The sequence below is a fragment of the Haemorhous mexicanus genome, chromosome 34, assembly GCF_027477595.1.
Source record: "Haemorhous mexicanus isolate bHaeMex1 chromosome 34, bHaeMex1.pri, whole genome shotgun sequence".
In the NCBI taxonomy this organism is placed as follows: Eukaryota; Metazoa; Chordata; class Aves; order Passeriformes; family Fringillidae; genus Haemorhous; species Haemorhous mexicanus.
In genome coordinates, this window is record NC_082374.1 from 1691635 (window position 1) to 1718891 (window position 27257).

Sequence of the window (27257 nt, forward strand, 5' to 3'; positions counted from 1 at the left end):
CGTGAGGGGAAGGTCCAGGATCAGAGTTCAGACATGGTGGGAAAGGCGTGAGGAGCGCGGAAAGCGTGAAGAGGGTGAGGGGTGGAAGAAGGGAAGATCGTGAGGGGCGGGAAGGCTGGAGAGGACTCTGCGCCTGCTGTGAGGGCAGACACGCCCCGTGCCTGCGCAGTGATGGCGGCGAAGCCGGATCGGGCTCCGCGCCTGCGCAGGCGCTGAGGGCAGGCGAGCGGCGGGAAATCGCCATGGCGGAGGAGGCGGCGGGAGCCGCCGGCTCCCCCGGCCCGGCCGCTGCCCCGTCCCCGCGGGGCTCGACCGGGCCACAGGAGGACGAGGTGAGCTCCGGATGGGTCCGGCCCGGCCGGGGGAGCCGCGGGGTGGCCGCGGTTCCAGTCGGGTAACGATTTTTCCCCTCAGCGATGCCCCGGCGGAGCCAGCTCTGAGAGCGGAGGGGCCGCGCCAGGTAAGGGCAGGGAAGGAAATCGCTGCTCTGTGTGGAGGTAGGAGCTACTTTGGGTGGTTTTGGAGCTTGGGAGGTGGCGAGGCAAAAAGTTGGGTTTGGGGGAATTTTGGGATTTCTCCATCCTCGAAAATTCCAGGATTTTGGGGCAGATTTGGGCTTTTAAGGCCGCTTTGGGATTTTAAGGCCCTGGAAGTGCCCAGAAATTCCAGGATTTCCAGGAGCTGCTCCACTCTGGGAAATCCCAAAAACTCCAAGGTTTGACTAAACTCCCGCTTAAAAATAAAAACACAAAGCCACGTTCAGCGCTCTGAAATGCCTGATAAAACAATTTTCTCTCATGGCTCAAGAAAACCCCGAGAGGGCAGCAGAGCCCGGCCATCACCGAGTTCTTTTTCCCTTTTATTGCGTTGATTTCATTTCTTTTCCCCTCAGACCCGGACTCGGCAGCGGCTGCTAAGCAGTATTTTTAAAACCACTTTATTACTATTAAACTCTTAAAATTTTAAAACACAAGGAATTGACATTTTTCACCCTCACGGCTCAAGAAACCCCGAGCAGCCCGGCCATCGCCGAGTCTCTTTCTCCCTTTTTTTTTACTGATTTCGTTTCTTTTCCCCTCAGACCTGGACTCGGCAGTGGCTGCTGAGGAGTATTTTAAAATCATTTTATTACTATTAAACTTTTAAAATTTTAAAACACAAGGAATTGACATTTTTCACCCTCACGGCTCAAGAAACCGCGAGCAGCCCGGCCATCACCGAGTCTCTTATTCCCATTTTTTTACTGATTTCTCCTCTTTTCCCCTCAGACCCGAACTCTGAGGCGAATTTCAACCCTGCCAGCAGCAAGGGCACCCCGGGCTCGTCCAGCAGGAAGAAAAGAGCCCCGCGCAGCCCCGGCCAGGAGCCCAATTCCCTCCGGCTGTCTCCGGCTGTCACCTCCCCTCAAGGCAGGCGTTTAACAAGTTTAAATTTTATTACTTTTAAAACACAAGCGTTTAATACTTTTAAAAACAAGCGTTTGGCGTTTTTCACCCTCACGGCTCAAGAAACCCCGGGCATCACCGAGTCTCTTTTTCTCGGTTTTTGCGCTGATTTCTCCTCTTTTCCCCTCAGACCCGGACTCGGCAGCGGCTGCTGAGGAGCGGTTTTAAAACCACTTTATTACGATTAAACTTTTAAAATTTTAAAACACAAGGAATTGACATTTTTCACCCTCACGGCTCAAGAAACCGCGAGCAGCCCGGCCATCACCGAGTCTCTTATTCCCATTTTTTTACTGATTTCTCCTCTTTTCCCCTCAGACCCGAACTTGGCAGCGGCTGCTGAGGAGCGGTTTTAAAACCACTTTATTACGATTAAACTTTTAAAATTTTAAAACACAAGGAATTGACATTTTTCACCCTCACGGCTCAAGAAACCGCGAGCAGCCCGGCCATCACCGACTCTCTTATTCCCATTTTTTTACTGATTTCTCCTCTTTTCTCCTCAGACCCGAACTCTGAGGCGAATTTCAACCCTCCCAGCAGCAAGGGCACCCCGGGCTCGTCCAGCAGGAAGAAAAGAGCCCCGAGCAGCCCCGGCCAGGAGCCCAATTCCCTCCGGCTGTCTCCGGCTGTCACCTCCCCTCAAGGCAGGCGTTTAACAAGTTTAAATTTTATTACTTTTAAAACACAAGCGTTTAATACTTTTAAAAACAAGCGTTTGGCGTTTTTCACCCTCACGGCTCAAGAAACCGCGAGCAGCCCGGCCATCACCGAGTCTCTTATTCCCATTTTTTTTTACTGATTTCTCCTCTTTTCCCCTCAGACCCGGACTCGTCAGCGGCTGCTGAGGAGTATTTTAAAATCATTTTATTACTCTTAAACTTTTAAAATTCTAAAAAACAAGTGTTTGGCGTTTTTCACCCTCATGGCTCAAGAAACCCCGCGCATCACCGAGTCTCTTTTTCTCGGTTTTTGCGCTGATTTCTCCTCTTTTCCCCTCAGACCCGAACTCTGAGGCGAATTTCAACCCTCCCAGCAGCAAGGGCACCCCGGGCTCGTCCAGCAGGAAGAAAAGAGCCCCGAGCAGCCCCGGCCAGGAGCCCAATTCCCTCCGGCTGTCTCCGGCTGTCGCCTCCCCCCGGGGCCGCCGCCGCTCCTGGCGCCGCTCCAGCCTCCAGGGCCGCCGCTCCCGCCGCAAGTCGCTGCCCCCCGTGCACCGCGAGGTCACCGGTGCGTGCTCATTAACACCTAATTAGGCTGCTCTTAATTAAAATCCCTCTCCGGGGTGGTCGTGGGGTGGAGGAGAGCTGGGGGTGCTGCGCTGAGCCCTTTGTCACCGAGGGTTTGGAAGGGTCTGACTTTTTTCCCCTCAGTTTTTTCCTTTCTGCTTTTTAGTTTTTCTCCTTAAATGGGATTTTTTTTTCCTTTTTTATTTTACCGTTTCCCCCCTAAATGGGATTTTTTTCCTTTCTATTTCTCCCCCAAATGTGATTTTTTTCCTTCTATTTTTTTCCCCTAAATGGGATTTTTGTTCTCCTAAATGGGATATTTTTCCCTTTCTTTTTTTCCCCAAATGGGATTTTTTTCCTTCTTTTTTTCCCCCAAATGGGATTTTTTTCCTTTCTTTTTTCCCCTAAATGGGAATTTTTTCCTTTCTTTTTTTCCCCTACATGGGATTTTTTTCCTTTCTTTTTTTCCCCCAAATGGGATTTTTTTCCTTTCTTTTTTTCCCTAAATAGGATTTTTTTCCTTAATTTTTTTCCCCTAAATGGGATTTTTTTCCTTTCTTTTTTTCCCCTAAATGGGATTTTTTTCCTTTCTTTTTTTCCCCTAAATGGGATTTTTTTCCTTTCTCTTTTACCCCTAAATGGGATTTTTTTTCCTTCTATTTTCCCCCTAAATTTGATTTTTCCCTCTTTCTTTTCCCATTTCCCCCTAAATCTGATTTTTCCCTCTTTCTTTACCCATTTTCCCCCTAAATGGGATTTTTCCTTATTTTCCCCATTCTTGATCCTTAAATGTGACTTTTCCCCTCAATTTTCCCCATTCTTGCCCTTAAATTCAATTTTTTTCCCCATTTCCCCCCCATTCTTACCCTTAAATTCAATTTTTCCCCATTTTCCCCCCATTCTTGCCCTTAAATTCAATTTTTCCCCATTTTCCCCCCATTCTTGTCCCTTAAGTTTGATTTTTTCCCCATTTTCCCTCCATTTTCCTCCTTAAATTTGATTTTTTCCCATTTTTATACCTTGTCCTCTCTATTTTTCCCCAATTTCCCTCTTAAATTGAATTTTTTCCTCTTCTTTTCCCCCATTTTCCTCCTTAATTTTGATTTATTTCCTATTTTCCCCATTCTTGACCTTAAATTTGAATTTTTCCCCCATTTTCCCCCCATTCTTGTCCTTAAATTGGATTTTTCCCCATTTTTATACCTTTTCCTCTCTATTTTTCCCCATTTTCCCTTTAAATTCGAATTTTCTTCCCCATTTTCCCCCTTAAATTCAATTTTTTCCTCTTTTCTCCTCATTTTCCTCCTTAAATTTGATTTTTCCCCATTTTTGTCCCTTTTCCTCTCTATTTCTTCCCCATTTTCCCTTTAAATTCGAATTTTCTTCCCCATTTTCCCCCTTAAATTCAATTTTTTCCTCTTTTCTCCTCATTTTCCTCCTTAAATTTGATTTTTTCCCATTTTTGTGCCTTTTCCTCTCTATTTTCCCCCAATTTCCCTCTTAAATTGGATTTTTTCCTCTTCTTTTCCCCCATTTTCCACCTTGATTTTGATTTATTTCCTATTTCCCCCATTCTTGACCTTAACTTTGAATTTTCCCCCCATTTTTCCCCCCATTCTTGTCCTTAAATTGGATTTTTCCCCATTTTTATGCCTTTTCCTCTCTATTTCTTCCCCATTTTCCCTTTAAATTCAAATTTTCTTCCCCATTTTCCCCCTTAAATTCAATTTTTTCCTCTTTTCTCCCCATTTTCCTCCTTAAATTTGATTTTTTTCCCCATTTTTGTACCTTTTCCTCTCAATTTCTTCCCCATTTTCCCTTTAAATTCGAATTTTCTTCCCCATTTTCCCCCTTAAATTCAATTTTTTCCTCTTTTCTCCCCATTTTCCTCCTTAAATTTGATTTTTTCCCCATTTTTATGCCTTTCCCTCTCTATTTCTTCCCCATTTTCCCTTTAAATTCGAATTTCCTTCCCCATTTTCCCCCTTAAATTCAATTTTTTCCTCTTTTTCCCCATTTTTATACCTTTTCTTCTCTATTTTTCCCCATTTTCCCTTTAAATTCGAATTTTCTTCCCCATTTTCCCCCTTAAATTCAATTTTTTCCTCTTTTCTCCCCATTTTCCTCCTTAAATTTGATTTTTTCCCCATTTTTATACCTTTTCCTCTCTATTTTTCCCCATTTTCCCTTTAAATTCGAATTTTCTTCCCCATTTTCCCCCTTAAATTCAATTTTTTCCTCTTTTCTCCTCATTTTCCTCCTTAAATTTGATTTTTTCCCCATTTTTGTGCCTTTTCCTCTCTATTTTCCCCCAATTTCCCTCTTAAATTGGATTTTTTCCTCTTCTTTTCCCCCATTTTCCTCCTTAATTTTGATTTATTTCCTATTTCCCCCATTCTTGACCTTAAATTTGAATTTTTCCCCCATTTTCCCCCCATTCTTGTCCTTAAATTTGATTTTTTCCCCATTTTTGTACCTTTTCCTCTCTATTTTTCCCCATTTTCCCTTCAAATTCGAATTTTCTTCCCTATTTTCCCCCTTAAATTCAATTTTTTCCTCTTTTCCCCCCATTTTCCTCCTTAAATTTGATTTTTTCCCCATTTTTGTACCTTTTCCTCTCTTTTTTTCCCCATTTTCCCTTTAAAGTCAAATTTTCTTCCCCATTTTCCCCCTTAAATTCAATTTTTTCCTCTTTTCTCCCCATTTTCCTCCTTAAATTTGATTTTTTTCCCCATTTTTATACCTTTTCCTCTCTATTTTTCCCCATTTTCCCTTTAAATTCGAATTTTCTTCCCTATTTTCCCCCTTAAATTCAATTTTTTCCTCTTTTCTCCCCATTTTCCTCCTTAAATTTGATTTTTTCCCCATTTTTAAACCTTTTCCTCTCTATTTTCCCCCATTTTTCCCCCTCAAATTCAATTTTTTTCCTCCTTAAATTCAATTTTTCCTCCTTTTCCCACCCCCAGCTGCTTTTTGGGGCAATTTTGGGCCAAATTCCAGCTGAAATTTGGGGGAATTTCCCCCCTTTTTAACCCTTTCTTTGCCAGAGTTGAGCCAATCCATCAGCCTGGAGCTCCCTGAGGTTCAGCGGCTCTCCCTCCTCCTCCTCTCCAGCTTCCAGGTAAATTCACCCCAAAATTCCCCAATTTCCCCATCTTTGGTTGAATTTCCCCATTTTGATTGAATTTTCCCCATTTTGATTGAATTTCCCCCATTTTTGGTTGAATTTCCCCCATTTTTGGTTGAATTTTCCCCATTTTTGGTTAATTTTTTGTTGATTTTTTACCCATTTTTTCCCAATTTTCCCCATTTTTGATGGAGTTTTCTCCATTTTCCCCATTTTTCCCCATTTTCCCCATTTTAGGTTGATTTTGTTCCCATTTTTGGTTGATTTCTCCCCATTTTTGGTTGATTTTTCCCCATTTTTGATTGAATTTTCCCCATTTTTGGTTGATTTTTTTTCCCATTTTTGATTGAATTTTCCCCATTTTTCCATATTTTTCCCCCTTTTTCCCCCATTTTCCACATTTTCCTCCAATTTTCCCCATTTTTCCCAATTTTCCCCCAATTTTCATCAATTTCCCCATTTCTGATGCAATTTTCTCCATTTTCCCCCATTTTTCCCCCAATTTTCCCCCAATTTTCCCCAATTTCCCCCATTTTTGGTTGAATTTCCCCCAATTTTCCCCAATTTTCCCTATTTCTGATGGATTTTTCCCCATTTTTGATGGAATTTTCCCAATTTTCCCCATTTTTTGTTGGATTTTCCCCATTTTTTTCCCAATTTTCCCCCAATTTTCCCCCAATTTTCCCCAATTTTCCCCATTTTTTGTTGAATTTTCCCCATTTTAAGTTGATTTTTTCCCCATTTTAGGTTGGATTTTCCCCATTTTTTTTCCCAATTTTTCCCCAATTTTCCCCATTTTTGGTTGGATTTTCCCCATTTTTGGTTGATTTTCCCCCATTTTTGGTTGAATTTTCCCCATTTTCCCCCATTTTTTTCCCCAATTTTCCCCATTTTTGGTTGGATTTTCCCCATTTTTTCCCCAATTTCCCCCATTTCTGAAGGAATTTTCCCCATTTTTTCCCCAATTTTCCCCATTTTTGTTTGAATTTTCCCCATTTTTGATTCATTTTTCCCCCAATTTTCCCCAATTTTCCCCATTTCTGATGGAATTTTCCCCAATTTCCCCATTTTTGTTTGATTTTTCCCCATTTTTGTTTGAATTTTCCGCATTTTTTCCCCATTTTTCCCCCCATTTTTCCCCCCAATTTTCCCCCATTTTCCCCCAATTTTCCCCATTTTTGGTTGAATTTCCTCCATTTTCCCCCATTTTTTCCCTAATTTTCCCCATTTTTGGTTGAATTTCCCCCATTTTTCCCCATTTTTTTCCCAATTTTCCCCATTTTTCCCCAATTTTCCCCATTTTTGGTTGGATTTTCCCCATTTTTGGTTGATTTTATCCCCATTTTTGGTTGATTTTTCCCCATTTTTGTTTGAATTTTCCCCATTTTTGATTCATTTTTCCCCCAATTTTCCCCATTTTCCCCAATTTTCCCCATTTTTGGTTGATTTTTCCCCATTTTTGTTTGAATTTTCCCCATTTTTTCCCAATTTTCCCCCCATTTTCCCCAATTTTCCCCATTTTCCCCCATTTTTGGTTGAATTTTCCCCATTTTTCCCCATTTTTTTCCCCAATTTTCCGCATTTTTTGTTGGATTTTCCCCATTTTTGATTGAATTTTTTGTTGATTTTTCCCCATTTTTTCCCCATTTTCCCCCATTTTTCCCCAATTTCCCCCATTTTTGGTTTAATTTCCCCCCATTTCCCCCCAATTTCCCCCATTTTCCCCCCTTTTTTCCCCAATTTCCCCCAATTTTCCCCATTTTCCCCATTTTTGGTTGATTTTTCCCCATTTTTGGTTGAATTTCCCCCATTTTTTCCCCATTTTCCCCCCAATTTCCCCCATTTTTCCCCAATTTTCCCCATTTCTGATGGAATTTTCCCCAATTTTCCCCATTTTTGGTTGGATTTTCCCCATTTTTAATTGAATTTTCCCCATTTTTGATTGATTTTTCCCCCTTTTTGATTGATTTTTCCCCATTTTTGGTTGAATTTTCCCCATTTTTTCCCCAATTTTCCCCATTTTTGGTTGAATTTTCCCCATTTTTGATTGAATTTTCCCCATTTTTTGTTGGATTTTCCCCATTTTTTGTTGGATTTTCCCCATTTTTCCCCATTTTCCCCCCATTTCTGATGGAATTTTCCCCATTTCTGATGGATTTTTCCCCGTTTTTTTCCCAATTTTTCCCCAATTTTCCCCATTTTCCCCCATTTTCCCCCAATTTTCCCCATTTCTGCTGGAATTTCCCCCCATTTTCCCCATTTTTTCCCATTTTTTCCCTATTTTTTTCCCCAATTTTCCCCATTTTTGGTTGAATTTCCCCCATTTTTCCCCAATTTTCCCCATTTTTCCCCATTTTTCCCCATTTTCCCCCCAATTTTCCCCATTTTTGGTTGAATTTTCCCCATTTTTGGTTGATTTTTCCCCATTTCTGATTGAATTTTCCCCCAATTTTCCCCATTTTTTGTTGGATTTTCCCCAATTTCCCCAATTTTCCCCATTTTTCCCCAATTTCCCCCAATTTTCCCCATTTTTTTCCCCAATTTCCCCCATTTCCCCCCATTTTCCCCCATTTCCCCCCATTTTCCCCCCAATTTCCCCCATTTTTCCCCCTTTTTTCCCCAATTTTCCCCATTTTCCCCATTTTTGGTTGATTTTTCCCCATTTTTGATTGAATTTTCCCCATTTTTTCCCCATTTTCCCCCAATTTCCCCCATTTTTCCCCAATTTTCCCCATTTTTTGGTTGGATTTTCCCCATTTTTCCCCATTTTTCCCCAATTTTCCCCATTTTTTGGTTGGATTTTCCCCATTTTTCCCCATTTTTTCCCCAATTTTCCCCATTTTTTGTTGGATTTTCCCCATTTTTGATTGAATTTTTTGTTGATTTTTCCCCATTTTTTCCCCATTTTTCCCCAATTTTCCCCATTTTTGGTTGAATTTTCCCCATTTTTCCCCATTTTCCCCCCCAATTTTCCCCATTTTTTCCCCCATTTTCCCCATTTCTGATGGAATTTTCCCCAATTTTCCCCATTTTTGGTTTAATTTTCCCCATTTTTTCCCCATTTTCCCCAATTTTCCCCATTTTTGGTTGGATTTTCCCCATTTCTGATGGAATTTTCCCCAATTTCCCCAATTTCTGATGGAATTTTCCCCAATTTTCCCATTTTTGATTGAATTTTCCCCATTTTTGTTTGAATTTTCCCCATTTCTGATTGAATTTTCCCCCAATTTTCCCCATTTTTTGTTGGATTTTCCCCATTTTTCCCCAATTTTCCCCATTTTTGGTTGAATTTCCCCAATTTTCCCCATTTTTGGTTGAATTTTCCCCATTTTTTGTTTGGATTTTCCCCATTTTTTGTTGGATTTTCCCCATTTTTTCCCCCAATTTTCCCCAATTTTCCCCATTTTTGGTTGATTTTTCCCCATTTTTCCCCATTTTTGGTTGATTTTTCCCCATTCTTGGTTGAATTTTCCCCACTTTTGGTTGGATTTTCCCCATTTTTGGTTGATTTTTCCCCAATTTTCCCCATTTTTGATTGAATTTTCCCCATTTTTCCCCATTTTTGTTTGAATTTTCCCCATTTTTGATTGATTTTTCCCCAATTTTCCCCATTTTTGATTGAATTTTTTGTTGATTTTTCCCCATTTTTTCCCCATTTTTCCCCATTTCTGATGGAATTTTCCCCATTTTTGGTTGGATTTCCCCCATTTCTGATGGAATTTTCCCCAATTTCCCCATTTTTGGTTGAATTTTCCCCCATTTTTTCCCCATTTTTTCCCCAATATTCCCCATTTCTGATGGAATTTTTCCCAATTTTCCCCATTTTTGGTTGGATTTTCCCCATTTTTAATTGAATTTTCCCTATTTTTGATTGATTTTTCCCCCTTTTTGATTGATTTTTCCCCATTTTTGGTTGAATTTTCCCCATTTTTTCCCAATTTTCCCCATTTTTGGTTGAATTTCCCCCCAATTTCCCCCATTTTTCCCCAATTTTCCCCATTTCTGATGGAATTTTTCCCAATTTTCCCCATTTTTGATTGAATTTTCCCCCAATTTTCCCCATTTTTGTTTGAATTTTCCCCATTTTTTGTTGGATTTTCCCCATTTTTCCCCCAATTTTCCCCATTTTTGGTTGAATTTCCCCCAATTTTCCCCATTTTCCCCCCAATTTCTCCCATTTTTCCCCAATTTTCCCCATTTTAGGTTGGATTTTCCCCATTTTTGGTTGATTTTTTTCCCAGTTTTCCCCATTTTTGGTTGATTTTTCCCCATTTTCCCCATTTTTGGTTGAATTTTCCCCATTTTTCCCCATTTTTGATTGAATTTTCCCCATTTTTGATTGAATTTTCCCCATTTTTAATTGAATTTCCCCCCATTTTCCCCCCAATTTTCCCCAATTTTCCCCATTTTTGGTTGATTTTTCCCCATTTTTCCCCAATATTCCCCATTTCTGATGGAATTTTCCCCATTTTTCCCCATTTTTTCCCCAATTTCCCCCATTTTTCCCCATTTCTGATGGAATTTTCCCCAATTTCCCCATTTTTGATTGAATTTTCCCCAATTTTCCCCATTTTTGATTGAATTTTCCCCATTTTTAATTGAATTTCCCCCCATTTTTCCCCCAATTTTCCCCAATTTTCCCCATTTTTGGTTGATTTTTCCCCATTTTTCCCCATTTTTGGTTGAATTTTCCCCATTTTTGATTGAATTTTCCCCATTTTTTGTTGGATTTTCCCCATTTTTGATTGAATTTCCCCCCATTTTTCGTTGATTTTTCCCCATTTTTTTCCCCATTTTCCCCCAATTTTCCCCATTTTTGGTTGGATTTTCCCCCATTTTTCCCCATTTTTGATTGAATTTTCCCAATTTTCCCCATTTTTGGTTGGATTTTCCCCATTTTTCCCCATTTTTTTCCCAATTTTCCCCATTTTTGATTGAATTTTCCCCATTTTTGGTTGATTTTTTTCCCCTTTTTGATTGAATTTTCCCCATTTTTTGTTGGATTTTCCCCATTTTTGGTTGATTTTTCCCCAATTTCCCCATTTTTGGTTGCTTTTTCCCAATTTTCTCATTTTTGGTTGGATTTTTCCCCATTTTTCCCCATTTTTCCCTGTTTTTCCCAATTTTCCCCATTTTTGCTTGATTTTCCCCATTTTTGATTGGATTTTCCCCATTTTTTCCCAATTTTCCCCATTTTTGGTGGATTTTTCCCCATTTTTCCCCATTTTTGGGGGATTTTTCCCCATTTTCCATTGCCCAGTTCCCATTTTGGTTGATTAATTCCCAATTTCCCCCTTTTTTTTGTTGATTAATTCCCAGTTTTTTCCAATTTTCCCCATTTTTGGTTGATTTTCCCCATTTTTGGTTGGATTTTCCCCATTTTTTGTTGGATTTTCCCCATTTTTTTCCCAATTTTCCCAATTTTTGGTTGATTTTCCCCATTTTTGGTTGAATTTTCCCCATTTTCCCCCATTTTTGATTGAATTTTCCCCATTTTAATTGAATTTCCCCCCATTTTCTCCCCAATTTTCCCCAATTTTCCCCATTTTTGGTTGATTTTTCCCCATTTTTCCCCATTTTTGGTTGAATTTTCCCCATTTTTAATTGAATTTTTCCCATTTTTGGTTGATTTTTTTCCCATTTTTGGTTGATTTTTCCCCATTTTTGATTGAATTTTCCCCATTTTTTGTTGGATTTTCCCCATTTTTCCCCATTTCCCCCCCATTTCTGATGGAATTTTCCCCATTTCTGATGGATTTTTCCCCGTTTTTTTTCCCAATTTTTCCCCAATTTTCCCCATTTTCCCCCATTTTTCCCCAATTTTCCCCATTTCTGCTGGAATTTCCCCCCATTTTCCCCATTTTTTCCCATTTTTTCCCTATTTTTTTCCCCAATTTTCCCCATTTTTGGTTGAATTTCCCCCATTTTTCCCCATTTTTCCCCATTTTTCCCCATTTTCCCCAATTTTCCCCAATTTTGATTGATTTTTCCCCATTTTTGGTTGAATTTTCCCCATTTTTCCCCCATTTTTCCCCCCAATTTTCCCCATTTTTGGTTGAATTTCCCCCATTTTTCCCCATTTTTTTCCCCAATTTTCCCCATTTTAGGTTGATTTTTTTCCCAATTTTCCCCATTTTTGGTTGCATTTTCCCCATTTTTGATTGATTTTTCCCCATTTTTGGTTGATTTTTCCCCATTTTTGTTTGAATTTTCCCAATTTTTCCCCAATTTCCCCAATTTTCCCCAATTTTCCCATTTTTGATTGAATTTTCCCCATTTTTGGTTGATTTTTTTCCCCATTTTCCCCATTTTTGGTTGATTTTTCCCATTTTTGATTGATTTTTCCCCAATTTTCCCCAATTTTGATTGAATTTTCCCCAATTTTGATTGATTTTCCCCCATTTTTTCCCCAATTTTCCCTATTTTTTTCCCCATTTTTCCCATTTTTTCCCCATTTTTCCCCATTTTTGGTTGAATTTTCCCCATTTTTGATTGAATTTTCCCCATTTTTGGTTGATTTTTTCCCCATTTTTGATTGAATTTTCCCCATTTTTTGTTGGATTTTCCCCATTTTTGATTGAATTTCCCCCCATTTTTCGTTGATTTTTCCCCATTTTTTTCCCCATTTTCCCCCAATTTTCCCCATTTTTGGTTGGATTTTCCCCCATTTTTCCCCATTTTTTCCCCATTTTTCCCCATTTTTCCCCATTTTTGTTTGAATTTTCCCCATTTTTTCCCCATTTTTCCCCATTTTTCCCCATTTTTGTTTGATTTTTCCCCATTTTTGTTTGAATTTTCCCCATTTTTGGTGGAATTTTCCCCAATTTCCCCCATTTCTGAAGGAATTTTCCCCATTTTTTCCCCAATTTTCCCCATATTTGTTTGAATTTTCCCCAATTTTCCCCATTTTTAGTTGAATTTTCCCCATTTTTCCCCAATTTCCCCAATTTTCCCCATTTTTCCCCAATTTCCCCAATTTTCCCCATTTTTCCCCAATTTCCCCATTTTCCCCCACTTTCCCCCATTTTTCCCCATTTTTCCCCAATTTTCCCCATTTTTGGTTGGATTTTCCCCATTTTTGTTTGAATTTTCCCCATTTTTTCCCATTTTTCCCCATTTTTTCCCATTTTCCCCCAACTTTTCCCATTTTTAATTGAATTTTCCCCATTTTTGGTTGATTTTTCCCCAATTTTCCCCATTTTTAGTTGGATTTTTCCCCATTTTTTGTTGGATTTTCCCCATTTTCCCCCCAATTTTCCCCAATTTTCCCCCCAATTTTCCCCATTTTTAGTTGGATTTCCCCCATTTTTGGTTGATTTTTTCCCAATTTTTCCCATTTTTGATTGATTTTTCCCCCTTTTTAATTGATTTTTCCCCCATTTTTGATAGATTTTTCCCAATTTCTTATGGATTTTTCCCCATTTTTCCCCAATTTTCCCCCAATTTCTGGTGGAATTTTCCCCATTTTTTCCCCATTTTTTCCCCAATTTCCCCATTTTTGGTTGTATTCCCCCCATTTTTCCCCCTTTTTTTCCCAATTTTCCCCATTTTTCCCCATTTTTCCCCATTTTTAATTGAATTTTCCCCATTTTTGGTTGATTTTTTGGTTGATTTTTCCCCAATTTTCCCCGTTTTTGATTGAATTTTCCCCATTTTAGGTTGAATTTTCCCCATTTTTGATTGAATTTTCCCCCAATTTCCCCCAATTTTCCCCAATTTCCCCCATTTTTTCCCCATTTTTCCCCATTTTTGGTTGAATTTTCCCATTTTCCCCCATTTTTCCCCCAGTTCAGCGCGCGGCAGCTGCAGCAGGAGCTGCAGGGCTCCCCCGGCTTCCAGCCCGACGCCTTCTCCGCCCAAGGTTGGCACCACCACTCCTTAATCACCTCATTAATCACCTCATTCATTAATTAATCACCTCATTCATTACCCACATTAATTACTCTGCAACCCCTAATTAATTATACCAGAGACTCCTGAATTTTTCCTGATTCCACCCCAAAAAAATTTAAAAATTTGGCTCAAAATTATTCCAGAAAATGATTAAAATCCATTCAAAATTGGGGATTCATTCATTAATTAATGATTCATTAATTACTCATTAATTGGGGGGTTTAAAACTGCCCTGAGGGGTTCCAGACTCTTCCTGATCCCTCCAAAATTCCTCCAAAATTCCTCCAAAATTCCTCCAAAATTCCAGAATTTTCTTCAAACCCCCCCCCAAGCCATTAATTAATTTAATAAGGAATTAATTAATGATTACTTCATTAATAATTAAGCAGCAATTAATCGGTGATTGATTGGGGGAGGCTCAGAGCTGCTGATTTTTTGCAAAAAAATTGGGAATTTTGGTGAAAAAAAAGAGAGGAAGGTGAGGAAAAAATGGAATTGATGATTAATTAATTGTTAATTAATTAATAATTAATTGGGGGAGGATGAAGAAAAGCTCTGGAGGGGTTCCTGACTCCCAAAAATTCAGAATTTTGGGTTAAAAACCCTCAGGAAAAAGCCCCAAAACCCCAAAATTCCATGAAAATTAGCAGCCATTAATCGCTAATGATTAATTAATGACGTCATTAATTAACGAGGGGCTGATTTTAATTAATGATTGGCAGTGCAGAAGGGCCTGGAGGAGTTCCAGAGGCTCCTGCAGAGGCTGCTCCAGGATGGGACCCTCGGGAATTGCCTGGAGCCAAAGGCTGGGTGAGAATTTGGGGCAAAAAAACCCAAAATTGGGGAAATTCCACCCAGGGGGGAGGGAAAATTCACTTTTTTGGGGGAATTTCCCTCAAAATTTCAGAATTTGGGGGATTTTGGGTGGATTTTCCCAAAAATTTGGGGATTTTTCTGAATTTTGGTTGAATTTTTTTGAATTTTTTCTGAATTTTCCCAAAAATTTGGGAATTTTTTTGAATTTTTTTGAATTTTTTTTCTGAGTTTTCCCAAAATTTGGGAATTTTGGGGAATTTCCCCTGGATTTTCCCAAAAATTTGGGATTTTTCTGATTTTTTTTGAATTTTTTTTTTTATTTTCCCAAAATTTTGGAATTTTGAGGAATTTTTTTCTGAATTTTTCCAAAAATTTGGGAATTTGGGGGAATTTTTTTTCTAGATTTTCTTAAAAAAAAAAAAATTTGGGTTTTTTTTTTCTGGATTTTCAAAAAAATTTGGTGTTTTTTTTCTGGATTTCCCCCCAAAATTTCATAATTTGGGGGATTTTGGGTGGATTTTCCCAAAAATTTGGGGATTTTTCTGAATTTTTTTGATTTTTTTATTGGATTTTCCCCAAAATTTGGGAATTTTTTGAATTTTTTTTGAATTTTTTTTAATTTTTTTTCTGAGTTTTCCCAAAATTTTGGAATTTGGGAGAATTTTTTTCCTGGATTTTCTAAAAAATTTGGGGTTTTTTTCTGGATTTTCCCCCAAAATTTCAGCATTTGGGGATTTTGGGTGGATTTTCCCAAAAATTTTGGGGATTTTTCTGAATTTTTTTGAGGTTTTTTTCTGGATTTTCCCAAAAATTTGGGAATTTTTTGAATTTTTTTTTGAATTTTTTTTAATTTTTTTTCTGAGTTTTCCCAAAATTTTGGAATTTGGGAGAATTTTTTTCCTGGATTTTCTAAAAAATTTGGGGTTTTTTTCTGGATTTTCCCCCAAAATTTCAGAATTTTGGGGATTTTTGGTGGATTTTACCAAAATTTGGGAATTTTTCTGAATTTTTTTGAATTTTTTTATGGATTTTCCCAAAATTTTGGGAATTTTTTGAATTTTTTTTTTTTTTGAATTTTTTTCTGAGTTTTCCCAAAAATTTGGGAATTTTGGGGAATTTTCCCTGGAATTTCCGAAAAATTTGGGATTTTTTAGATTTTTTTTTTTTTAATTTTTTCTGAGTTTTCCCAAAAATTTGGGAATTTTTTTTGAATTTTTTTGATTTTTTTTTTCTGAGTTTTCCCCAAAATTTGGGATTTTTTTGAATTTTTTTTCTGGATTTCCCCACAAATTTTGGAATTTGGGTTAATTATTTTCTGGATTTTCTCAAAAATTTGGGAATTTTCATTGAATTTTCCCCCAAAATTTCAGCATTTGGGGGATTTTGGGTGGATTTTCCGAAAAATTTGGGATTTTTCTGAATTTTTGTTGAATTTTTTTGAATTTTTTCTGAATTTTCAAAAAATTTTGGGAATTTTTAGAATTTTTTTTTTTTTGAATTTTTTTCCGAGTTTTCCCAAAAATTTGGGAATTTTGGGGAATTTCCCCTGGATTTTCCAAAAAATTTGGGATTTTTTGGAATTTTTGTTGAATTTTTTTGAATTTTTTCTGAGTTTTCCCAAATTTTTGGAATTTTTTGGGAATTTTTTTCTGAATTTTCCCATAAATTTTGGAATTTGGGGGAAATTTTTTTTCTGGATTTTCTTAAAAATTTGGGATTTTTTCTGGATTTTCCTAAAAATTGGGGAATTTTCACTGGATTTTCCCCCAAAATTTCAGAATTTTGAGGAATTTTTTTCTGAATTTTTCCAAAAATTTGGGAATTTGGGGGAATTTTTTTTTTTCTAGATTTTCTTAAAAAAAAAAAATTTTGGGGTTTTTTTTTCTGGATTTTCAAAAAAATTTGGTGTTTTTTTTCTGGATTTCCCCCCAAAATTTCATAATTTGGGGGATTTTGGGTGGATTTTCCCAAAATTTGGGATTTTTCTGAATTTTTTTGATATTTTTTTCTGGATTTTCCCAAAATTTTGGAATTTTTAGAAATTTTTTTGAATTTTTTGAATTTTTTTGAATTTTTTTCTGAATTTTCAAAAAAATTTGGGATTTTTTTTGAATTTTTTGAATTTTTTTTCTGAGTTTTCCCAAAAATTTTGGAATTTTGAGGAATTTTTTTTTCTGGATTTTCCCAAAAATTTGAGAATTTGGGGGAAATTTTTTTAATGGATTTTCTAAAAAATTTGGAATTTTCTCTGGATTTTCCCCCAGAATTTGGGGAATTTTCTTTGGATTTTCCAAAAATTTTGGGAATTTTTGGTGGATTTTCCCAAAAATTTGGGGATTTTTTAAATTTTTTTTTTATTTTTTTATTGGATTTTCCCAAAAATTTGGGGATTTTTTTTAATTTTTTTTAATTTTTTTTCTGGATTTTCCCAAAAATTTGGGAAATTTGGGGTATTTTGGGTGGATTTTCCCAAAAATTTGGGGATTTTTTTGAATTTTTTAAATTTTTTTTCTGGATTTTGCCAAAATTTGGGAATTTTGAGGAATTTTTTTCTGAATTTTCCCAAAAATTTTGGAATTTTTAGGAATTTTTTTCTAGATTTTCTAAAAAATTTGGGATTTTTTTCTGGATTTTCCCCAAAATTGGGGAATTCTCTCGGTATTTTCTCTCAAAATTTAGGAATTTTGGGAACTTTTTTTGGGTTTGCCCCAAAATTTGGGGATTTTTTTCTGGATTTTTCCAAAGTTTGGGGAATTTTTTTTCAATTTTCACTGGATTTGCCCCAAAATGTGGGATTTTTTGGGATTTTTTATGGATTTTCCCAGAAATTGGGGAATTCTCTCAGGATTTTCCCCCAACACTTCAGCATTTGGGAGATTTTTTTTCTGGATTTTCCCCAAAAATCTGGGATTTTTTTCTGGATTTTCCAAAAAAATTGGGAATTTTTTTGAATTTTCTCTGGATTTGCCCCAAGATTTTGGAATTTTTGGGAATTTTCACTGGATTTGCCCCTAAATTTTGGAATTTTGGGGAATTTTCCGTGGATTTGCCCGGAAATTTGGGAATTTTTTTGGGAATTTTCTGTGGATTTGCCCCAAAATTTTGGGATTTTTCTCTGGATTTGCCCCAAAATTTGGGAATTTTCCGGATTTTTCTCTGGATTTGCCCCAAAATTGAGGAATTTTGGGGACTTTTGGGTCTTTTCCTGCAGGGATTCCCTGGATCCAGCCCTGGAGGGATCCGTGGCGCAGGTGAAGCTGCTCAAGGCCAGGTGGGGACACCTGGGGACACCTTGGGGACATTTGGGGACACCTGGGACACACCTGGGACACACCTGGGGTCGCTTGGGACACACCTGGGGGGAGCTGGGACAAATTTGGGGACACCTGGGGAGGGAGGGACACACCTGGACACACCTGGGACACACCTGGACACACCTGGGGACATTTGGGACACATCTGGGGGACACCTGGTGGGACCTGGTGGGACCTTGGGGACACCTGGGACACACCTGGGGACATTTGGGACACACCTGGAGTGGGGAGGGGACACCTGGGCACACCTGAGACACACCTGGGGGGGGCTGGGACAAATTTGGGGACACCTGGGGAGGGAGGGACACACCTGGGGACACCTGGGACACACCTGGGGACATTTGGGACACACCTGGAGTGGGGAGGGGACACCTGGAGACACCTGGGACACACCTGGGGGGAGCTGGGACAAATTTGGGGACACCTGGGGAGGGAGGGACACACCTGGGACACACCTGGGGACACCTGGTGGGACCTTGGGGACACCTGGACACACCTGGGACAGATCTGGGGACATTTGGGACACACCTGGAGTGGGGAGGGGACACCTGGGCACACCTGGGACACACCTGGGGGGAGCTGAGACAAATTTGGGGACACCTGGGGAGGGAGGGACACACCTGGGACACACCTGGGGACACCTGGTGGGACCTTGGGGACACCTGGACACACCTGGGGACACCTGGTGGGACCTTGGGGACACCTGGACACACCTGGGACAGATCTGAGGACACCTGGGACACACCTGGGGACATTTGGGACACACCTGGAGTGGGGAGGGGACACCTGGGCACACCTGGGACACACCTGGGGGGAGCTGGGACAAATCTGGGGACACCTGGGGAGGGAGGGACACACCTGGGGACATTTGGGACACACCTGGTTACTCTTGGGGACACCTAGGACAAATTTGGGGACACCTGGGACACACCTGGGGACACCTGGGACAACCTTGGGGACACCTGGGACACACCTGGGGACATTTGGGACACACCTGGGGACACCTGGGACACACCTGGAATGAACTTGGGGATACCTGGCCCACCTGTCTCACCTGTGCCCACCTGTCCTTTCCCCTCTCACCTGTCCCTCTTGTGTCTCCACCCATCACTCACCTGTCCCCATCTGTCCCCATCTCTCACCTGTCCCCACCTGTGTCACCTGTCCCTCACCTGTCTCACCTGTCCCTCCCCTGTCCCACCTGTCCCACCTGTCCCTCACCTGTCCCTCACCTGTCTCCCCTGTCCCACCTGTCCCTCACCTGTCCCACCTGTCCCACCTGTCCCTCACCTGTCCCACCTGTCCTCTTCTCCCTCACCTGTCTCACTTGTCCCTCACCTGTCCCTCACCTGTCCCCCACCTGTCCCTCACCTGTCCCTCACCTGTCCCTCACCTGTCCCTCACCTGTCTCACCTGTCCCTCACCTGTCCCTCACCTGTCCCTCACCTGTCCCTCACCTGTCCCACCTGTCCCACCTGTCCCACCTGTCCCACCTGTCCCACCTGTCCCACCTGTCCCTCACCTGTCCCATCTCACCTGTCCCTCACCTGTCCCTCACCTCTCTCCCCTGTCCCTCACCTGTCCCACCTGTCCCTCACCTGTCCCTCCCCTGTCCCCTCCCCGCAGTCTCTCAGGGGAGCTCCAGGCCTGGGATCAGCTCCTGCAGCAGCACCTGCAGCGCTCCCAGGAGGCCTCCAGGTGAGAGACCCCACCTGGGACCCCAAAATCATCACCTGGGACCCCAAATTCCACACCTGGGACCCCAAAATCCACACCTGGAACCCCAAAATTCCCCTTTGCTCCCCCAAATCCCCATTTTCCACACTCCAATCCCAAAATCCCCAAATTTCCCCCCAAAATTCCCATTATTCCCCCAAAACCCCCCAAATCCCCCATTTTCCCCAAATTTCCCCCCAAAATTCCCATTATTTCCCCAAATCCCCCCAAATCCCCATTATTCCCCCCAAACCCCACAAATTTCCCCCCAAAATTCCCATTATTCCCCCAAAATCCCCTTTATTTCCCCCAAAACCCCCCAAAAATCCCCATATTTCCCCCAAATTTCCCCCCAAAATTCCCATTATTTCCCCAAAATTCCCCAAATTTCCCCCCAAAATTCCCATTATTCCCACAAATCCCCCCAAAATCCCCATTATCCCCCCAAAACCCCCCAAATCCCCATTATTCCCCCCAAATCCCCAAATTTCCCCCCAAAATTCCCATTATTTCCCCAAAAACCCCCCAAATCCCCCATTTTCCCCAAATTTCCCCCCAAAATTCCCATTATTTCCCCAAAATTCCCCAAATTTCTCCCCAGAACCCCCCAAAATTCCCCATTTTTTCCCCAAATCCCCCCAAATTTCCCCCCAAACTCCCAATTTTTTCCCCAAAACCCCCAAAATTCCCGATTTTTTTCCCCCAAATCTCCCAAAAATTCCCCATTTTTCCCCCAAATCCCACCCTTTTCCACCCAAAATCCCCCATTTTTTCCCCCAAATTCCCCCCAAAATTTCCCATTATTCCCCCCAAATCCCCCCAAATTTCCCCCCAAATCCCCCCTTTCCCCCCCAAAACCCCTAAAATTCCCATTTTTTCCCCCAAATCTCCCAAAAATTCCCCATTTTTCCCCCAAATCCCACCCTTTTCCACCCAAAATCCCCCATTTTTTCCCCCAAACCCCCCCAAAATCCCCCATTTTTTCCCCCAAACCCCCCCAAAATCCCCCATTTTTTCCCCCAAAACCCTCAAATTTCTCTCCCAAATCCCCAAATTTCCCCCCAAATTCCCATTTTCCCCCCAAACTCCCAATTTTTTCCCCAAACCCCCCAAAATCCCCCATTTTTTCCCCCAAACCCCCCAAAAATTCCCCATTTTTTCCCCCAAAACCCTCAAATTTCTCTCCCAAATTCCCCATTTTTTCCCCCAAACTCCCAATTTTTCCCCAAACCCCCCAAAATCCCCATTTTTCCCCCAAATCTCCCAAAAATTCCCATTATTCCCCCCAAAACCCCCCAAAATTCCCCATTTTTCCCCCAAATCCCACCCTTTTCCACCCAAAATCCCCCATTTTTTCCCCTAATTCCCCATTTTTTCCCCCAAAACTCTCAAATTTCTCTCCCAAATCCCCAAATTTCCCCCCAAATTCCCATTTTTTCCCCCAAATTCCCCCCAAATTCCCATTTTTCCCCCAAATTTCCCCCCAAATTCCCATTTTTTCCCCAAATTCCCCCTTTTTTCCCCCAAACCCCCCCAAAATTCCCCATTTTTCCCCCAAACCCCCCAAATCCCCAAATTTCCCCCCAAATTCCCCCAAAATTCCCCATTTTTCCCCCAAATCCCCCCAAATTTCCCCCCAAATCCCCCCAAAACCCCCAAAATTCCCATTTTTTCCCCCAAACCCCCCCAAAATTCCCCATTTTTTCCCCCAAATTCCCCCAAAATTCCCCCCAAATTTTTCCCCAAACCCCCCAAATTCCCATTTTTTCCCCAAACCCCCAAAATCCCCATTTTCCCCCCAAATCCCCCCCAAATTCCCATTATTTCCCGTTTCCCCCCAGGGCTCTGGAGCAGCTCCGTGCCGGGACCCCGCCCTGGGCCCCGCCCCCAGCTGGCCCCGCCCCCTGCCCCGCCCTCGGCCCCGCCCCCCGGCCCGACTACGGCGCTGTCCTGGCCCGGCTGGGCCCGGCCCTGCAGCAGCTGCGGCTCCTGGTGAGGATTGGGGCCAAAAATCCCAAATTCGGGAAAATCCCCCAAACTCCGGGGGGGTTAGTGGGGTTTTATTGGGATTTTTGGGGTTTTATTGGGATTTAATTGGAATTTTTGGGGTTTTATTGGAATTTTTGAGGGTTTAATTGGGATTTTTTGGGTTTTATTGGAATTTAAATGGAATTTTTGAGGGTTTTATTGGGATTTTATGGGGTTTTATTGGGATTTAATTGGAATTTTTGGGGGGTTTAATTGGGATTTTTTGGGTTTTATTGGGATTTATTTGGGATTTTTTGAGGTTTAATTGAAATTTTTGGGGTTTTATTGGGATTTAATTGGAATTTTTGGGGGTTTTTATTGGAATTTTTGGGGTTTTATTGGGATTTTTGGGGGTTTTATTGGAATTTTTGGGGTTTTATTGGGATTTAATTGGAGTTTTATTGGGGTTTTATTGGGATTTAATTGGAATTTTTAGGGGGTTTTTATTGGAATTTTTGGGGTTTAATTGGGATTTTTAGGGGGTTTAATTGGAATTTTTGGGGGGGTTTTATTGGGATTTTTTGGGGTTTTTACTGGAATTTTTGAGGGTTTTATTGGGATTTTTGAGGGTTTTAATTGGAATTTTGGGGTTTTGCCCCTGCGGCAGCTGCGGCTCCTGGTGAGGATTGGGGCCAAAAATCCCAAATTCGGGAAAATCCCCCAAATTCCCCAATTCCCGGAGGGGTTGGTGGGGTTTTATTGGGATTTTTGGGGTTTTATTGGGGTTTTATTGGGATTTTTGGGGGTTTAATTGGGATTTTTTGGGTTTTATTGGAGTTTAATTGGAATTTTTGAGGGTTTTTATTGGGATTTTTGAGGGTTTTATTGGGGTTTTTTGAGGGTTTTATTGGAATTTTAGGGGTTTTTATTGGAATTTTTGGGGGTTTTATTGGAATTTTAGGGGTTTTTATTGGGATTTTTCGGGGTTTTTACTGGGATTTTTTTGGGGGTTTAATTGGGATTTAATTGGAATTTTTGGGGTTTTTATTGGGATTTTTTGGGGTTTTATTGGGATTTTTGGGGGTTAAATTGGGATTTAATTGGGATTTAATTGGAGTTTTATTGGGGTTTTATTGGGATTTAATTGGAATTTTTTTGGGTTTTTATTGGAGTTTTGGGGTTTTGCCCCTGAGGCAGCTGCGGCTCCTGGTGAGGATTGGGGCCAAAAATCCCAAATTCGGGAAAATCCCCCAAAATTCCCCAGGTCTCGGAGGGGTTAGTGGGGTTTTATTGGGATTTTTGGGGGTTTATTGGGGTTTTATTGGGATTTTTGGGGGGTTAATTGGGATTTTTGAGGGTTTAATTGGAATTTTTGAGGGTTTAATTGGAATTTTTGGGGGTTTAATTGGGATTTTTGAGGGTTTAATTGAAATTTTTGGGGGTTTAGTGGGATTTAATTGGAATTTTTGAGGGTTTTATTGGGATTTTTGGGGGTTTTATTGGGATTTAATTGGAATTTTTGGGGGTTTTATTTGGATTTTATTAGAATTTTTGGGGGTTTTTATTGGGATTTTTGGGGTTTAATTGGAATTTTTGAGGGTTTAATTGGGATTTTTTGGGTTTTATTGGGATTTAATTGGAATTTTTGGGGGTTTTATTGGAATTTTTGGGGGTTTTTATTGGAATTTTTGGGGTTTTCCCCTGCGGCAGCTGCGGCTCCTGGTGACTCTTTGGGGCCAAAAATCCCAAAATCGGGAAAATCCCCCAAATTCCGGGGGGGTTAGTGGGGTTTTATTGGGATTTTATGGGGTTTTATTGGAATTTAATTGGAATTTTTGGGGTTTAATTGGGATTTTTTGGGTTTTATTGGAATTTAATTGGAATTTTGGGGGGTTTAATTGGGATTTTTTGGGTTTTATTGGGATTTATTTGGGATTTTTTGAGGTTTAATTGAAATTTTTGGGGTTTTATTGGGATTTAATTGGAATTTTTTGGGGTTTTATTGGAATTTTTGGGGGTTTTTATTGGGATTTTTTGGGGTTTCATTGGAATTTTTGGGGGTTTTATTGGGATTTTTTGGGGTTTTATTGGGATTTTTTGGGTTTTATTGGGATTTAATTGGGATTTTTGGGGGTTTTTATTGGAGTTTTGGGGTTTTGCCCCTGCGGCAGCTGCGACTCCTGGTGAGGATTGGGGCCAAAAATCCCAAAATCGGGAAAATCCCCCCAAAATCCTCCAGTTCCCGGAGGGGTTAGTGGGGTTTAATTGGGATTTTTGGGGTTTTATTGGGATTTTTTGGGGTTTTTTTGGAATTTAATTGGAATTTTTGAGGGTTTAATTGGGATTTTTTGGGTTTTATTGGGATTTAATTGGAATTTTTGGGGGTTTTATTGGAATTTTTGGGGTTTAATTGGAATTTTTGGGGGTTTTATTGGGATTTTGGGGGGTTTTATTGGAATTTATTTGGAATTTTTGGTGTTTTATTGGGATTTTATTGTAATTTTTGGGGGTATTATTGGAATTTTTGGGGTTTAATTAGGATGTTTAGGGGGTTTAATTGGAATTTTTGGGAGTTTTATTGGGATTTTTTGGGTGTTATTGGGATTTAATTGGCATTTTTGGGGTTTTTATTGGAATTTTTGGGGTTTTCCCCTGCGGCAGCTGTGGCTCCTGGTCAGGATTGGGGCCAAAAATCCCAAATTCCGGAAAATCCCCCAAATTCCCGGGGGGGTTAATGGGGTTTTATTGGGATTTTATGGGGTTTTATTGGGGTTTTATTGGAATATTTGGGATTTTATTGGGATTTTTGGGGTTTTATTGGGGTTTTTGGGGGTTTTATTGGGATTTAACTGGGATTTTTTTGGGTTTTATTGGGATTTAATTGGAATTTTTGAGGGTTTAATTGGGATTTAATTGGAATTTTTGGGGGTTTAATTGGGATTTAATTGGGATTTTTGGGGGTTTTATTGGGATTTTTTGGGTTTTATTGGAATTTAGTTGGAATTTTTGAGGGTTAAATTGGGATTTTTTGGTGTTTTATTGGGTTTTCATTGGAAATTTTTGGGGTTTTTATTGGAATTTTGGGGTTTTTCCCCTGCGGCAGCTGCGGCTCCTGGTGAGGATTGGGGCAAAAAATCCCAAATTCGGGAAAATCCCAATTCCCGGGGGGGGTTAGTGGGGTTTTATTGGGATTTTTGGGGTTTTATTGGGGTTTTTGGGGGGTTTATTGGGGTTTTTGTGGGTTTTATTGGGATTTAATTGGGGTTTTATTGGGATTTAATTGGGATTTTTGGGGTTTTATTTTGATTTTTGGGGTTTTAATTAGGATTTTTCTTGGGATTTTATTGGGGTTTAATTGGAATTTTTTGGGGTTTAATTGGAATTTTTGGGGTTTTATTGGTTTTTTATTGGAATTTTTGGGGGTTTTTATTCGAAATGTTTGGGGTTTTTATTGGAATTTTTGGGGTTTTATTGGGATTTTATTGAAATTTTGGGGGGTTTATTTGGATTTAATTGGAATTTTTGGGGGTTTACTGGGATTTTTGGGGTTTAATTGGAATTTTTGGGGGTTTTATTGGGTTTTTATTGGAATTTTTATTGGGTTTTTATTGGAATTTTTTGGGGTTTTATTGGAACTTTTTGGGGTTTAATTGGGATTTTATGGGGTTTTGTTGGAATCTTTTGAGGTTTAATTGGAATTTTTGGGGATTTAACTGGGATTTTTTGGGGTTTAATTCTAATTTTTTTTGGTTTTTATTGGAATTTTTGGGATTTTTCCCAGGTGGACGAGGCCCAACAAGCCGGGAAGATGGCGCTGGAATTCCACCAGCAGAGCAGGAACTTCCTCAGGGACCTCTCGGAGCAGCTGGGTGAGGAAAAAACCCCAAAACCCGCCCAAAATTGCCCAAAACCCTGCAAATTTTGGGTGGGAAAATGAAAAATTTGGGGTTTTTTACCCTTTTTTTCCACAGCTTCCAGAGCGTTCCAGAAGCTTCCGAGCTCCCCCGCGCGGCGGCTGCTGCAGAGGAGGTGCCAGAAGGTTCCGCCCGAGGAGGGGGAATGAAAATAAAAACCCCCAAAATCTTCAGGTTTTGCCCCAAAATGTTCGGGGAGGGTTGGAGGGGAGTGCGCGGCCGTGATTGGTTGGGGCGGCTGTCAATCAGAGGGATGGGCCAATCGCGGGGCGGGGTTGAGGGGAGGGGTGGGAATCTGCAGGGGGAGCTCAACATCTGGAAGAGGGGCCTTGAAAAGGGGGGGGGTGACCCCAACATCTGGAATGGGGACCCTCGGAGGGTGATGGGAGCCCCTCCCCCAACATCTGGATGGGGATCCAGAGGGCAAGGCGGGGACGGCAACATCTGGATGGGGACCTGGACACCTGGGAGGAGGACCCCCCAACATCTGGATGGGGACCGTGAAACCTGGGGGGAGACCCCCCCCAACATCTGGATGGGGACCTGGACACCTGGGAGGAGACGCCCCCCAACATCTGGATGGGGACCTGGACACCTGGGAGGAGACCCCCCCCCAACATCTGGATGGGGACCTGGACACCTGGGAGGAGACAACCCCAACATCTGGATGGGGACCTGGACACCTGGGAGGAGACACCCCCCCCAAACATCTGGATGGGGACCTGGGAGGAGACCCCCCCAACATCTGGATGGGGACCTGGACACCTGGGGGGAGACCCCCCCCCAACATCTGGATGGGGACCGGGACACCTGGGAGGAGACCCCCCAACATCTGGATGGGGACCTGGACACCTGGGAGGAGAACCCCCCAACATCTGGATGGGGACCTGCACACCTGGGAGGAGACCCCCACCCAACATCTGGATGGGGACCTGGACACCTGGGAGGAGACCCCCCCCAACATCTGGATGGGGACCTGGACACCTGGGAGGAGACCGCCCCAACATCTGGATGGGGACCTGGACACCTGGGAGGAGACCCCCCCAACATCTGGATGGGGACCCCAACAGCTGGAATGGGGACAGCAAGGCCAGGGTGGGGCCTTTGAGATGGGCCCCAACATCTGGATGAGGACCCCGGGGGGGTGGGAATGGGCCCCAACATCTGGAACGGGGACCTTGAAACCTGGGGGGGGGGGGGGGAGACCCCAACATCTGGATCGGGACCACAACACCGGGAAAGGGGACAGGACCCCCCGCCCCCAACATCTGGGCAGCGGCAGCAACATCTGGAATGGGGACACCCCGGTCTGGCGGGTCCTCAACATCTGGAAGGGGAGCCTGAACATCTGGCTGGAGACCCCCAACATCTGGGGGAGGGGACCCCCCAAAAAAACCATCTGGACAAGGCCCCCGCCCCCTCCCCCCCAACATCTGGATGGTGACGTCTGTGCGTTCTCCCCCAAAACATCTGGCGGGGCCGACCCCGAATAAACCGGGGGTGACGCCGAAAAAAGGGGGAGGGGCTTGCGGGGGGAGGGGCGGGGATTTTGGGGGGTGGGGGAGGGGCGGGAAATTGGGGTTCAGGGTGGGGGAGGGGTGAGACTTTGGGGTTCAGGGTGGGGGAGGGGTGAGACTTTGGGGTGGGGGGAGGGGCGCGGGGAATTTGGGTCCCTCCCCTCCCCCACCCCCCCCCCCCGGGCCCGGTTTAAGCCTCTTAGGGGGCCCCGGCGGCCGCGGATTAACGGGGGGGGGGGGGGGGGAGGGGCTGGGGGGGGTGGGGGAGGGGCTGAGGGGGGACCCCGCGCTGCCCCTCCCCCCCCCCGGGCCGTGCCA

At 41.9% G+C, this 27257-nt stretch overlaps 1 protein-coding gene across 2 annotated transcripts; it reads left to right on the top strand.

Moving 5' to 3' along the window:
* On the top strand, window positions 1-26937 carry LOC132340949 (collagen alpha-1(III) chain-like). Of its 2 annotated transcripts, XM_059872197.1 has the most exons (13): window positions 1-332; window positions 415-460; window positions 1952-2092; window positions 2448-2675; window positions 5722-5795; window positions 13590-13662; window positions 14422-14504; window positions 17722-17781; window positions 19451-19522; window positions 21382-21532; window positions 25290-25377; window positions 25480-25596; window positions 25843-26937. In XM_059872197.1, exons 1-13 carry the CDS (start codon window positions 243-245, stop codon window positions 26528-26530), a joined length of 1911 nt encoding a protein of 636 aa, XP_059728180.1. In that variant the 5' UTR covers window positions 1-242; the 3' UTR covers window positions 26531-26937. The 2 variants fall into 2 exon arrangements, with proteins under 2 accessions (XP_059728180.1, XP_059728181.1); XM_059872198.1 differs by lacking the exon at window positions 25843-26937 and having other exon boundaries at window positions 14-332; window positions 14417-14504; window positions 25480-25595.
* The last annotated feature ends 320 nt before the right edge of the window (window positions 26938-27257 follow it).

Bases quoted from the DNA above. Each gene is read 5' to 3' on its own strand.
- LOC132340949 (XM_059872197.1), top strand. From the start codon at position 243: ATGGCGGAGGAGGCGGCGGGAGCCGCCGGCTCCCCCGGCCCGGCCGCT. The intron at 13,663-14,421 runs GTTGGCACCACC...TTGGCAGTGCAG, and splicing joins CGACGCCTTCTCCGCCCAAG to AAGGGCCTGGAGGAGTTCCA. The intron at 17,782-19,450 runs GTGGGGACACCT...CCCTCCCCGCAG, and splicing joins GTGAAGCTGCTCAAGGCCAG to TCTCTCAGGGGAGCTCCAGG.